Raw genomic sequence first — 15,383 nt, 5'->3', positions numbered from 1 at the left:
GGGCTCAGTGAATTCAAACTAGATCCAGTTTAAACATTTGGTTCATATTTATTTCTGACTCAGAATTTTTATTAATATTTTTTTACACTTCCAGTACATGTAGAAATTTTAGATTGGAGAAAATGGGACACATTTTGTCTCTGATTTTACGAAACTGGCAGCAAATTCACAAGTCTATACTTGTGTGGACCTGGCAGCAACAACACAACATTCTCTAGCAGGTAATGCTGCCACGGCAACAATGTCAACAATAGAGGAAAAAGCCACTTTAAAACCATATGGTTCTAGAGACAAGATTGATGAGAATAATCTGCAGCTATACTGTATATTTAACATCATTAACAAGCCACTGTTTAATGTAAGATTTATTTCAGAACAGTGAATTTTACACTTCATAATGTGTTGTATCCATAACATGAGCTAAGGGTTGGGTCCAGATGGGATTTTGAGAATTCCTGCTATAACTCAACTTAGCCTGCATAAAGCAGTGTCAAACTTGTGGTATTGTTCAAAAGAACTTGTAAATTGTGAGTCTGACCAGCTGAAGTGTAAAAAAAAAAAAAAAAAGTGCAGCTTCTTCTGTCTGTGTGAGTGATAATTTAGAATTATAAATAATTCATGAAGTTACACCCTGTCTAACTGTGTACCGCAACTTTCTCACTTCCATATCAGTCCTGCTGCTGTGTGATAACCACATGTAGTTCGTTTAATTAACTCGGCGAGAAGAATCCTAAAAACAACTGCAGGCAACAAACAAAACTTCACATTTGGACCTATTTAGTTCCTGGATAGTTTAAAGAGTCGCATAAAAAAGGCTGTCTATCTGAGTTAGTGGGGTCCTTATGGATTAGAGTTCAAAGCCACAAAGAGTTATGCGATTTTTTTTTTTTTTTTTTTTTTTTTTAAACAACCTTTTTCCTTGAGGTCTTCAATAGACAACAGCTGCAGGTCATTGTAATGTTCAGGAGTTTGGAAAGAGTGAGGCAACATCAAGAAACAATATATCAACCCAAGAATTTTAGGAGGAGGCCCATGTTGGTAACTGAAGATTCATCCAAAACAGCAGAAAATTAACAATAACGGCTATTTTATACATGCTATTTTATTCAATATTGGGTTTATACTTTCGTAAACACAGGTACTTTGCTCCATGTATAGTTTGCCAGTGCAGACTGAAAAGAAATGGTGGCTAGGAAAAGCAGTAGGACCGAAGGTAACATTCTGGCAGTTCCAAACAACAAAATAGAGCCGTGATAGAAATTAGAATCAAATACTATCATAGTGGACATAAAGACTTCTATGTTTCCTTCTTATTAGGATGGGATTTGTGCTGATCTGTGGCCAAATGTGGGATTTGGGGTTATATTTTTAGCTGACACTTTGACAGTGATGCATCTCAGGTGATGCTGCAGAATGATGCAATGCAATGCAACAAATCAGTGTCGACAGGGAATGAAAAAATAATGCATTTTTTTGTGTGTAAAAAAAAAGCGACTGAGTAATATGCAATAGATGACTTTTTTTTTTTGAGTCATGATCCTATTGCTTCTTATGACTCACATATGGCAAACAAATTCAGTCTGCAGTTCCAGGTTTCAGCACCTCTTGACAGTTATGTCATCAAACAAACAGCGAATTTTATATATCACTAGTACTGAATATACTGTAGTGCATTTTAAAAAAAACATTCTTGATGAAAATGGCACTGAATCATTATTTGTTTACTTTGAATTATGTTTTTGGGCTGACAAGAGGCACTTTGGTTTGTTCACACTGAGGTAACAGTGATGCTATGATGATACCAGCAGCCTGTTTTTACTGCAGTGTCAAGGTTGTCGGTCGGCTGTTAAGCTCCATGACTTACTCAAGGCAAAGAGATGTTTTTTGGTTTCTGTATTTTCATCACATTAGTCTGTCGACTAGGACAAGAAACTCAGAATCCCTTGATTTATCCCTGTCGCCACTGAGATCAAGACCAAACCTGATTGACAACACACATGAGCACACGTACACATATGTGCGCACAGAAAAGACACCCATTTGTTTCTGTCATGAGTCAACCCTTGTGTTCAGTGTGAAGAAATCATCGGATCTGTCCCTGTTTGTCAGTAGCGTATATTTCACGAGGTGATAATAATATTCATTGTAATACTGTGTGTGAGAATGAGAAAGAGCCCTGTTATCAACGAATCCTGTCATTAGACATCCTCTGATTGTTTTCTTGCACTGACGCCTTCTTCCTGAGAACCACTAGGAAACCCCCCCTTCTTGTTTCCGAGACCTTGAAGAACAACCAACCAAAAATAACTCAATCTCTGCACAATATGTGTATTTTTGTGAAAACCATCTGTTTTGAGCACTTTCCTCATTAAAATCAACCCACATTTGAGATACTGGCATATTTATGACAACAAAGGGACATAAAAAATAATTGTTACTTTTATTTTAAGTTGTTTTTAACGGTGCAAAAAATGTGTTTTCTTCTCATTTAGAAGTCCCCAGACCCATAAGTGATTTACATGAATGAAAAAAATGGAGAAATATGAGCCTTTAACCTCAGTCAGTGCACAAGACAAAGACAAAGTATCTCAGCAGGAGAGAGAGAGGGAATTTCTATAGGCGCTTACAGTCTAACTCGATCAAAAGAAGACGCTGAGGTTTATGGTTTTTATGTTAAGTAGGTCAAGCATTTACTGCACTTTTTTCCTTCTTTGGGCTATAACATTTCTGAACATGTGAGTCAGTCAGCAGAAACAGCTGTCACCAGTCAGCATAGATTATCTACTGTCTCCTATTGTTAAACACAAACAGAAGATGTTGTGTTCAGGAGGTTTCTGTTGGCATGCCTGTTAAACTATATACAGAGAGAGAGAGTCTAGGAAAGTATACCCACCAAGAGCAAGGCAGAACATTTATACAGAGGCTCACACACAGTGGATTTGGATTTAACCTTGGAACCTCCAGCGGTTTCTAGATGTTTTTTTCTTTGCTCCTGGCACATTTTTAGTCACTGAGCTCACTTTTTTTGCTGTAAAATGTTGTGCTGCACCTTTAACACATTGACTAGAAGTAGAGAGAAGTCAGAAATGTCAAATTTGTAGTATAACATGCTCACATGTTTTGCCAATACTGGAATAAATGGTGGCTTTACGTACTATGGATACACTACTTCTTTTTGTTCTCCATTCTTGAATATAGCTTACAGTTCATCTGAACATTCTGCTATCCTCTGACTGTTGCTCATGAATTCACAATTGCACAGATTTTTCTATTTTTTCTTGCAGAATATATTATCTTTGTGTTAAAACTCTCTTACTGAGAAAGATTTAATGTTAAAAGAGCTTAGACAAAATTTTTTTTTTTAGTTTAATTCAGAAAAAGAAATGCAACAGAGGGGTTGAATGATTAGCACAGTCCCTTCACAGCTAGAAGGCCTTTCTCTGTGGACTTTGTGTGTTCAACCTGTGCATGCAAGAGTTTTTATTGTGTGCTTCGGCGTCCTCCCATGCTAATGGTAATTGGTGATGCTAAATTGGCCATAGGTGTGAGGGTGTGTATATATGTGTGTGTGTGTGAGAGAGTAACTGATGGAGGATTCCATTAATTCAGGAAAAAAGCGATTTGAAGTTTTTAAAAGAACTGTGGCCTGTCTAGACAGCAAGACTGATGTATCTGTTTTTATGTAGACGTATGAGACCGGCATCAAATGCAGATGAAAGAATTTTTGTGAATTTTTGGTTAATTTTATTATTCAGTATTACATTGAATTTTTAAATATGCAACAGGACTTCTGTCACCGTGGCTTCAATATGCCAGCATTTCTCTTTTGGTATTGTACTTTTTATCTTGTCAGTTTTAGATGTCAGCATTCTGTTGGACTGAAATGCGTGAATGATGCAATCGTATACTTGTGCAAGAAACTCGAAGGACTTAGAAAGACTTAGAAAGTATAATCAATAAGAATAATGGTCATCAGCTCACCACAACATGTATCTTCTTGCTTATTTTGTGCATCCAGCCATCCACTGAGATTCCAACTTTCATTCTCCAGTGTCAGCCAGTTTCTGGTTTGTTGCTTGTAGCTGGTGCAAAACACAAGTGAGACCACGTTTTGCCAATGTTGGCTTCTCTGCATTGATTATTTGTTACATTTAGAAATGATTTTAAGTTTCCTTTGTCTGTTTTGAAGGGTTTAAATGGATTTGTGCCTCCCTAAATCACTGATTTTAGCTTGAAACACACATGAAAAGATCTGCCAACCAGTCTGCTGGTTGTCCAGGTTGATGCACATAAGGAGGCTGGCCAACACTTTACCTTTCTAAAATCTGATTAAGAACCAGTTTTCATTCCTTAGCTTTTAAACCAGACCGGGTTTTGATATTTGGTTTTGACTGCTGTTTTCTATATTAATTTTATTGTTTTTCAGTGCTGTTTTAGTCGTACAGCACTTTGGTTGAAGCTTATTACTGAACGTGCTTGTGATAAAAATAAGTTCACTTGACTTCCTTGGCGAGTAAAAGAAAAGTGAGTGTGCGGTAAACCAGATAGAAATAAGGTTCCCATATTTTGCAAAACAAATGAACAACACATGAAAACATTTTTAGAGAAACCACATAGTTTCATGTGGCATTCGAGGATGTGTGTGTTCAATGAAATAATCTGATTTGTCACTTCCTTTGCTCTTGTTTTTGAGAATATTCGAATGAAAGAATAATGAACACACACACTTTATGCGCCTGAGAATACTGGAGTGTTTATGCTCTTGTAGGAAATTGTTCTTAAAACATATGCGACAGCTCGACGGGCATTGTGTTGAGAACAATATGAGTGGGTCCACACGTGTGTCTGTTTATGTGTGCATGTGCGATTTTCTGTTTCAGCAGTATGTGTGGGTCAGTATCTACAATCCATGTGCTTCCATGCTTTCTGTTCATATCCAGAAAATCTTTGTGTTTACACATATTTCTGTAGCTGTGAACTGGTCTTTCATATGTAAATGACTTCATAAGCTGATCATTTATTCACATGTGAATGGGCATTTTAAAATAACTGAACATAAAGGGAAAAAAAGTCTAATTTACCGTTAATTATGCATCATAACAAGAAAGCTGCTTACTTTTTACTCATTCATTAACAGCATACTTACTCTGCTTATTTAGATGTTTTACTTAGTGCATGGAATATATTGACTTTTCAGTAAATCCCATGTAAGAATCAAAAAGCCTTATAATAGTATAATATTCCTCTGTGTAATAGAGCTTCATTATTTTCCACAAACTATTAAAACACATGACTGCTGCACTTGGCGTTCCCTCAGTATGAACACCCACACAGTTTGACTCTGGCCCACATACACTGTCATGTTTGCTAAAAAATACAGTGTCCAGTGGGCAAAGATTACTGAAGCTTTTATTAAAATCTAATTCAGTATTCAGGAACTGAGGGGGATTACTGTTGCAAACAGGGCAGGGAAGTCAAGAAGTAATGAGAGACAGACGAGCACACAATCTATGCTTTAATTTTTCATGGGATTTGTTGACAATAACACAACTGTAAAACTAATTTCAGTCCGGTCCTTTAGATAATTTGAGGAAGCAAATAATAGATTAACTGATTAATAGTTGCAATAGACTCATTTAAAGGCCCTCTTCACTGGATGATTTAACCCATAAACTGTGTCAAAATTAAAGGAAATGTTTTGAAGTTTTTTTCCTTGAAAATCATTCCAGATGTAACTCTCCAGCTTCTCCAGAATGTGCTGATATATGAAGCTCTCTTTCCCTGCTCGCTGCAGCTCGAGCACACCAGCCCACCAATCACTCTCCTAAAACACTTTAAAAATGCCCTATGCTACAAAATAGCAATATTAATATTGGTGTAATTCAGCCCGACAGGTTTAACTGGAAGCAGATACTGAAGGAAAGCAAAAATACACAACTCTCTACCCTGCAAGCTGACGAGATTGGTTCTTGGGTTTGTTACATATGAAACCCTAAATGCCTGAATCTGTATTTTTGAGACCATCACTGGTACACTGCCCTTTCAAGGTGGAAGTACTCAGCCATGGAGTTGACCACTTTTTTTTTGGCCTCATTGTAGCCTCTAAAAACACCAACTGGACAAGTTGATGAAGATTTTTAAAAATAATTTTGCACTACACTGTTAAAAAAAAAAAAAGTTGGAAAAACTTAAAAAATAAATAAAGTAACTGCTTGGAAAGCTTTTTGAATTTACTTTGCTTCCATTAGTAAACTCGGACTAAGAAGTTGGATCGGAGAGCTATCCTGATTTTTGAATCTTAACTGTCAAACTTAAGATTCAATCCTAAAATCTAGTTCTTGTTAGCTTGGTGAATGTGTAACAGTGTATATGTGGTCAATGATTCCGCTTGCTGTAATTTGGTTTTTATTTATTGGCTCAATAGCGCCCTCTCTAGGGCTGTACTGTGCAACTGACGTTGGTGGCATACTTTTGTTTATTTCACGAGTATATGTACACTATGATCTAATCAGATGTTGATTGGAGTGTGTTGACATATCGAATGGTTTTATTTGTTTAAAAATCTAATTAGGGAGTTTGAGACACTACCTAGCGAACCTTAGCCTAATGAACGTGCCTCTCCCTTTTTAGTGTGCTGTGCACAAGACACCTGAGCCCGCTGACCAGAAGTTTTCTCACATTTATCAGAATAAATGGCACAAAAAAGATGTCTGTCTTCTGACTTCTTGATATAAAAAAATTACACAACGCAGAGTCGAGCAGTTTTAAACCAGCCAGTGACAGTGTGACTGTGCATGATTACAAATGCATAAGCTACTATCTAAAGTTTTCTCAACTCAAGATTTTCAGTTGGTTATACTGCTTACTAGTATGCTGCTACATACCAGATGCTTGGGTTGACTCCCGTCTGTAGTTTGGGTGAAGCAACAAAAGCAGTGAGCGCCTGAACACGACCATAACAAGCTGAATAATAGTTGAGTCACTACAAGTGGAAACTGCAAGGTCAGATATCTTGGTGGAAAACTGCACTGTGAAGTTAAGCGGCAGCTTAAATACTCCAAGAACTGCATTTAGTCTTCAGTTACTCTTCAAGGAATTCGAGCAGACACATTTCTTTGATGTTTACTTCCACATGTTCTTCACATTTGGACATCCACAATAACTCATAAAAATATTCCAGACGTACACAAACAACGGCTAACAGATACTGTGCCAACATCCAGTCTGCAAAAATGTAACACACAGGACCACACATCCATGAAAACACAATCGCACACACTGCAGCTCATCTCCTCTCTGCCCTTCCTTCTCCTTCTGCCTCATTCTTTTTGACACACACTCCCGCCCTGTCCTCCTTCTCTGACTCCTGATAGGCTGCTTGCTGCTCAGAGCAGTGCTGTTTTACTACAGCTGGAGCTGGAAAAACTGACCACAGGCGCATGTAACAACTACACAAACAGTTCCGGCTGTCTGCTCCGGCTGTGAGAGTGTGCTTGTCTGTGAAATGCGAGAAAAGGTAGAGAGATTGAGATTTGTTCGTCTGGAAAGCCTGAGCTGATGATGGTGGTGGAGAAGCAGCTGCTGCAGACAGACCAGGCTTCTGAAACTGGATGCTGTCCTCACTCGTTCTGGATACTATGAGAGTACATCATTTAATGGGATTGCTGCTTTTTCTGAGTGGATTTACATTTATTCCTGTTTGTGTGATCGAGCCAGGAAGGTGTTAAGATGAAGAGGGCCAAACACGTTATAGGTAATGTTGACACACTGCAAGACCTGTCAAAAGTTTAGCTGCACTTTACATTAAATGTAATGCATTGTATCCTCTAATATCCAGTGCAAAACTTAAGAAGGACAGACTAGCATTCCAGAAAACACAGTGTTACTGCAAATGATAGGTTCGGTGTGAGCAATGTATGCTAATGCTTGAGGAATTTGCACAGATTTGAGGAGCCATGGAACACTGACAGAGACAAACTTTGAGCTCATTCCAATGCTTTGCGGCGCTTGTAAACACAGAAACATAAGAGTCCCAAAAGAAAACATCAAAGAGAATGGAGCAACATTACAGAAAGAACAAGAGCTCCTTGTCTTTTCTGAGAAACACTACAGACACACTCACTTACTGTGGCAAGCTTCAAACACATACAAGGAGGCACAACATCACAATATGAGAACATAAAGTAAAGAAAGACCACAAAACAACCTTGTGACTTTGAAACAGCTCCAATTCTCCACAGTACTTGGAATGTAAATTGTTCAAAGCATATTTGAGAATTTGTTGCAGTTCTTGTGTCTTCATTTGCTTATGTTTTTTCATGTAATCTCAGACTGTCTCTATGATGATCAGATCAGGTTCTTTGAGGGTCAGGCCATCTGTTGCACTACTTGTTGCTGTCCTTATGGCTACAGATTGTTCTGTATGTGTCTGGTTGTGTGTTTGTGGCTCAATGTCCTTCTGCAGAGTGAATTCGGGATCATGGATGAGAATCTAAAGAGCCAAAAACCCTTGGGCAGTACTCAAATGATTAACTGATGATTACCCCTCGAACTAATAAACAGAGATGGCCAGAATCTAGGACAAGTCATCTTGAATGCAAAAAGAACACATCTGACTTGGAAAAACAATATGGTTTGGCATGCAACACAGGTTGCAGGCAAGAATTGCAGTTTTTTGGCAAATACTTTATTTGGCTATCGAGGTGCACCGATTCCTTGTTTCGGGAACATTAGAGGAATTTGCTCTACTAAACATTAAGTTACAGTTATTGATTGCACAGGCAACACAAATGGGGACTTGTGTGCGGACAGCTGATCAATCATGAGTCTCTCTGTGGTTTTATGGCACCATTTTTAGAACCTTTTAACTTCTATTAGATCAGAGTCAGGAGGAAGCTGAATTAGTGTGTACCATCCAGGCATGGTGCCAATTGCAGTAGAAAGAATACAAAATAATTACATTTTTGAGGTTAATATTATACTGTATAATGTTACTTAAAAGTTAGAAATGAACTATTGTCCTTATCTAGATAAAATGTTGAATAGAGAAGACAAAACTGCAATGATGTCTTGCCATTGCGTTGTCGTATTTGTCCACAGCAGCAGTGACAGTTTGGCTGCATGCTGTTTAATCCCTTTTAGAGCAGATGGGTGAAGGTGACAACGAAGGTGCATCCATGCAGTAGCAGTGTGTGTGTGGATGTGGGTGGAGCAGGATAGCTTGCTAATTTCCACAGCATTGTGGAAAACTGCTGGCCACCTGTCGGTCATTCCGAGACCTGTATCTGCATCATGTCTATATTCAGATACACAGTGACTGTACCACTGTTTTGTTACAGTGACCTCTTGGTAAATCTGCTATTTTTAAGGAGTGGAGGGAAGAGGAAGTTATTCATTATGTTTCTGAGGGTCTTGCCTTTCCTCACAGATTCAAACATGCCTTTACTGTTTTGGTAACGCCTCCAGCTGTTTCTGTCCGACTTGCAGTTCAGTACTGAGTGTTGTCAGTCTTTGGCCGAGTTAATGTGCACAATCGGCCAACAGAAACACTAATTATGCCTCCAAGCTCCCATCTGCAGCCTTGTTTCCAGTTTATGGTCTTCTATTCAACATGTATGTATCAAACCCACCTCAGAACTGTGGCATCATGTCCCTTTTCTGGGCTGAGCATGTGGCAGTTTTATTGAACAGAAAGCTAATGCAGCTTCACAACAGAGATTCTCTTCCCTGCATTGGCACTAAATGTTGGCACTAGAAGTAAACTGAGCTTTCCAGGTTGAGCCAAAATGAATGTAATGCCTATGAATACTCTGCTCCTTGCGTATACGCTGGCAATTCCAGAAACTGAAACTGAAGAATGTCCCAGCCATTTACGAACCCCTTCAGGGTTTCCAGCTTCCCTCGTTGTGGTTAGACTAAACAGGAGTAGCTGCCCAAAAAAGTAATAAATAACAGTGAACCAGTCTGCAGCTAATTGTAGAACACGTTACTTCCACATTGTTAGTGTCTAAATTTAATCTCCCGAATCAAGAATTGTGCCGGTGCCATGAGTGAGTTTATTGTGTATGTCACGCAACCAAGCATCTGCTTATATGAATGCTTCCTCCACTCAGCCTCTGTCTGCTAGGCGCTCCATCAGTTTTCTAAAAAAAGCATGTTTCTGTTGAACTTTGGAGTGGTCATGCATCACATCTGTCTGCACCACTCCTTTCCACTTTGATGTTCCAACAACACAGACATCCTCCCTGCTGAAGCGCCCGGCTCTGGTTGCATAACGCCGCTGTTCTATATGTTCCTGGACGACATTTCCTCGATCCTCCAGCTCCCTTATCTCATCCTTGAAACTTGTCTCAGTTCTATATTTACAGCTTGCGTTTACAGTTCACCACTAGTTAGCATCTTGTCTTGGTTTTATTGTTGGAGCAGTCATGAATAGTCTTGGAATTTTGGTCTTTGTTCTTGGCAGTAAATGAATGCTAAATACATTATTTTAGTATGAACAAACAATGCACTTTCAAGGTGTACAACCACAATTTGCCACCCATGATGCTTCTAATAGATAACTCAAATCGAGACACATTAGCATTTAGATGGAATCGACAGAAACTATCCCTTATAGTGGTAGAAGGATCCAATAATCAGTGTGGTTCCTTTATTTATTTTGTGAGCAAAAACTGCTTTTTGCCAGAGAAGCATGAATTCCAATGCGGTGAATGTAAACTCTGCAAAGGCTTTCAGCATGTTAGATAAATTGTAAATCAGTCTTCAGGCATTTTGCAAGGTCATTCTTTTCCCTTTACCAGTTACTATTACTATCATGTTTAAGGAGTGATTATCACAAGCCTTGCTCCTTGCACAGGAGAGTACCTTTTCAGATTTTTGTATTTGAATTTCCACTGCTTATCTTTATCAAGAACAGTACCAGGTGTATGTATCGCTTCTACTCTTAAAAAGTAATATTTTTATCTTGTGCACACAAGATAGCAACCTCTGTGCTGTGAAAACGTGCACATTCACTTGTAAACTTATGGATTGTCAATCAAAATGAGTTACCTTTATGTTTACACATTGTGAGGGAAAACAAAGTACTTCTGTATTTTCAGGTTAAAGATGATCACGGCTTTCAGTAACATCATGTGCTCGTTGCACAATTTGGGTCATTTGAGGCCTCAAGCTTTATTTGTTTGTTTCGTTTACTGTCACACTAATAAGCTTTCAGTTGCACTTCCCTTCTGCCTTTCTCATTGCTGCACTTTATCATACCAAATGCCTGTCACATGGTTTATTATTTAAGGTCATAAGAGTCATAGCGGTTTTTCCAGAACAGTTCACAAGATAACTTGTGTGTGCAAGACAAGAATTATCACCTTTCTGGGCTTTATAGGTGGTCTGTATGGTTACATAGATTTTATTTGGACAGTTAAAACGTTAGTAGGCACAAAGTTAAATGAATGTCATGAATTAATATTTGAATATTTAAGTATCATTACAATACGTTATTGCCTTGTGCATTTGTTTTAGCTGAACATGTGCTATGTATTCCATGAATATTTGAGGTAAAATGTCAGTATAGTGCTTTTTGTGGTTGTTTTTTTCCAGTTAAGTGGTTCCAGAGTGCTTCCCAATGTGTTTCTGATTTACCTGTCCATACACACACTCACACATCAGTGGTCCGGTAGCCACAATTAAACCCAGAATGAATATGAAGACGATTTGTAATTACAACAATATTATTTTTTTTAAAATACGCAAATACAATATGAAACTGCCATGAGTCACTTGTTGCCATGTGAAATGTCCAATAGGTTTGATTTATCTCATTGTTTTTGTTCACATAAGACTAAAGCATTTCAGTTTCTTTGGCAAAATGAAAGTAGACATAGAAGCTCTTTTTGAAGCTTTTATATGAATTACATCTGCAGCAGATAAAAGCTAAGGAAAAAGCCAGTAGGTGAACCTGGAGTGAAGTTACTTTTCAGCCAAATGGCACCTTCCGAAGTGAAGTGTGAGCTTTCTGTCTTAAGTTTCACATCATGTTATGTAACATACAATAAACTAGACCCTTTGATTTTTGAGTCTGCAGATTCTTAGCTCTGCCTATGATTTACTGTGTGGTTGAGTTTGGTAAATATTAAATAATTTTTGGGTGGAGCAGGCACTGGAGTGTAAGTGATCGTCAGTAAATCAATCAGCAAAACTTTACCAGACGTTTCTGAATGGACCCGTGTGTAATCGGAGCTGTATTTTGAATACCCTTTGGTATGTCAGCAGACTCAGATACTTAGAACAGAGGTACATTGATAGTGCCTCCATTAAAGGCCATTATCAGCTCCTCTCCTCCTTGTGTCTCTCCCCACCCCCACCAGCACACAACCTACCCAAGCATGTTTCAGACTAATAAAGTGCAGTCAGTGTAAATGCAAGTCTTTATTCTCAATGACAGAGAAAGTTTTGTTCACTGTATGCTGCGCCTAGAGCTGGAGCATACAAGGCAACTATAATAATCATGAAACCAGAGCAGGTTGGAGTCTAATGGATGAACACACACACACACATAGGCTCGAAGCCTTGTCTGAGAACGCTTTAATCTAGTTTCTTATATCATATTTTATCTTCAGTCAGAAATGGACAGTTTCAGAACAGACTGCATGTGATAAGTTCAACATCAATTCTCAGTCACCAACGGGGAGACCCATCTCCAGACCAGGATATGGAGTTCCACAGCAGTACTCCTGAAAGCACTAAAGCTCCTCTCTGTTCCTCTGAGCTCCCCTCTTTGCTGTTTCACCCTTTTCGCTTCCCTCCCTCAGCTCCACTCTCCTCACCCTAACTTCTTCCTTTCTCCTTATGCTCCCACACTCCAGAGGTCTCTGGCTTTACTTCTCTTTGTTGCACTTTGAAATTAAAAAATGAAATTTTTAAAAAAATGCAGTAGAAGACAAAAAAAGGTTTAGATTTCTTTTCCTGGAAAAAAGGTAAAAAGTAGACCTTGAGCTCATATGTTTTATGTGAAACTCTTTTAGGCCCTTGCACGGAATGATCTACTGAAAGATTCTAAGCACAAGTGTGAAAATTCATCTTGAAGGTTAAAATAGATTACAGGAAACGTACGCTGTCAACTTACATCAGCCATGCTTTTCTTCATTTTATTTGTTTTTCTGACATAAATGCAGGCAGATGCTTATTCCCTTTTGTTCAGACCTACAGACTTTTGACCTTTGACCTCAGCTATGTAGATAAACAGCGATCAATGTGTGAAACACCAGATCTATTTGAATCAATGACTAATCTGAGAAATGGACAATGATTAAGAGCCCTGGAACTGGACCAATGATGACGACTCTGGGTCTGAATTCAGAGTTGGTAATGCAGAGGTTGGGGAGCTGTTTGAACTGGAATAACTGATCATGTCGTTGGTGTGATGATATAATTCAAGTGTGAGTTTTATTGAGAGGCCGTGCTACCAGGTGGTTTAGTGTTTGCTCTTATGTAGACGATGCAGTTTGTAACAGTTGGTGTACTGAATAGAGGAAAGGCAACACTGAAGTTTCACATAAAGATTATCTTGTCAACTGGTGAGATTTCCAGGAGAATGAAGTGCAGTATTTTGTTGAAGGTCTCCTTGATCTCATCCTTGGTTGTTGTATTGATGCTGATTAGGGAACAAACTACCACTACGTCAGGGAAATGCAGCGTGTCATCAGGATCCTATAATGGCAGTGGGAGATTCTGGGTTGTGCTACAACTGGTATGTGTTTACAATAATGCCAAGCCCTTCGCTTCTTCTCAATGAAGCCAGGTTTAACAGAGTGTAGCAGTGTTGGTGGCAGTAGTTCTATAGTTCAGATAGCTGATGGTGGGGCCCATCAGATATCAGAGCCAAGTCCAGAAGATTGAAAACATTCCATGAATCACTGTGAAGCAGGGTTTTTCCTGGCTCAGGGTAGACATTTGGGAGGTGACTGTGCACAGCAGCAAACATGATTAGTTTGCGTACAATACAGGCAACAAGACCATGTTACCAAAGTTGACAGAAATCAGTGCATTTCCTGGTATTTCTAACTAATTAAATCATCAGTTAAATGATGGTGCTTTTTCACTTGATGCTGGTGATTCTCCTTTCGCACTAGCTAAAACATGTTTGGAGATGTGCCAAAAACTCTATGTATGTCAATATTCTTTATCTTGTGTTCTCTTTAATGACAAGAAAGGAATGTTTTGGTTGTTGGTCTGTTGGCGAAGCATCTCTATCCCCATCAGGGGTGAGCAGTATGGGGCCGCACACTTCAGCAGCTGTTAGTCCACTGCTGCCTGTATGCGTGGTTCGGCTAGTCACTCCCACACAATCTCTGGTCTGTGCCTACTTTCATTCCACATCACCATAGGATTTTAAAGGCCAGAGGGAAAAAAAATAACAAGGGCTCTTTGCAGTCTGAGGATCAGAGTGACGGTTTGGGTGCACTAGATTTGGAGAGAACTGCCAGTAGTCCGGTCTGTCGGGCCCCACCTATGCATCGGGGTTTACTCCCTGTCATTGAAATACCTATGCCAGTGGGTGCTGGCGACAAACTGCGAGAGGCCACTGCAAAATCCTTAACCAGTTCAGGCTCAGGTCGCAGAAACCCCACTGAGGAGGAGACGTGGTACAGGCTTAGTGAGAGGGAGGCTGTACTGACCGTGGAAAACAGTTTGCCTGCAGGGTGTTGAGGAGTCTCAGGACAAGAGGGAGCGCCAGCTCATTCTGTAAACTTTAAAAATAGCTCCGTATTTTATATGTTCAATCTGTTCAGTACTTTTGTGTTGCTGTGTTGGGAACACTGCATGAAACAGCTGTTTTCTAGTTGTGAATCATCAACAGTAGCAATGAATTTTCTTGCCATCTGTACAGCAGGGTTTTTTTTTTTCTTCCACTGGCTACTGTTTGCTTTAATAGTTAATCTCATGATTTTACTTTTGTTGTTTAATTTGATGTTTACTCGCCAACCAGGCAACATTCACTTTTTTTCCGGCTGTATGGTGTGTGTTTGATGTGTCAATATCTCTCATCAAATTAGATTGTTGAGCAGGTGGAGGATAACTGTAGATGTGTGGCTGTTTTATTTTATATCTGTGTATCTGATCAGTGTGCTTCTTCTTACAGATGAGATCATGCAGCAGGAGATCAGGCCCCTGCTGGCCGTAGACATCATAGAGCAGCTTCATCGCCAGTTTGCCTTGCTTTCAGGTAAGAAATGAGACTCCGCTGTTCTTCTGTCCACACCTGGAGGTTGTGACTCCATGTATGGATGTCCAGACAACATCACTTGTGAAACTTCTGTCACAAAAGTTTCACAAGTGAAAACTGGTGCACCTATCCTCCCAAGACCATCTTACCTTACAGTTCC

At 39.2% G+C, this 15,383-nt stretch overlaps 1 protein-coding gene across 8 annotated transcripts in view; it reads left to right on the top strand.

Moving 5' to 3' along the window:
• The window catches only part of mcf2l2 (MCF.2 cell line derived transforming sequence-like 2), a 137,966-nt gene that overhangs the window by 15,899 nt on the left and 106,684 nt on the right, over window positions 1–15,383 (top strand). For 7 of the 8 annotated variants that reach the window (XM_051947577.1, XM_051947575.1, XM_051947570.1 and 4 more), the window contains exon 2: window positions 15,140–15,223. In XM_051947577.1, the coding sequence (XP_051803537.1) occupies window positions 15,140–15,223 (84 nt within the window). Of the gene's footprint in view, window positions 1–7,430; window positions 7,754–15,139; window positions 15,224–15,383 lie in introns of those variants that run through there. The other variant, XM_051947571.1, reaches the window with a different exon arrangement.

Source organism: Acanthochromis polyacanthus, chromosome 4 (assembly GCF_021347895.1).
Source record: "Acanthochromis polyacanthus isolate Apoly-LR-REF ecotype Palm Island chromosome 4, KAUST_Apoly_ChrSc, whole genome shotgun sequence".
Classification (NCBI taxonomy): Eukaryota; Metazoa; Chordata; class Actinopteri; family Pomacentridae; genus Acanthochromis; species Acanthochromis polyacanthus.
The sequence above is the reverse complement of the archived record's forward strand: the minus strand, read 5'-3'. Positions and strand labels throughout refer to the sequence as shown.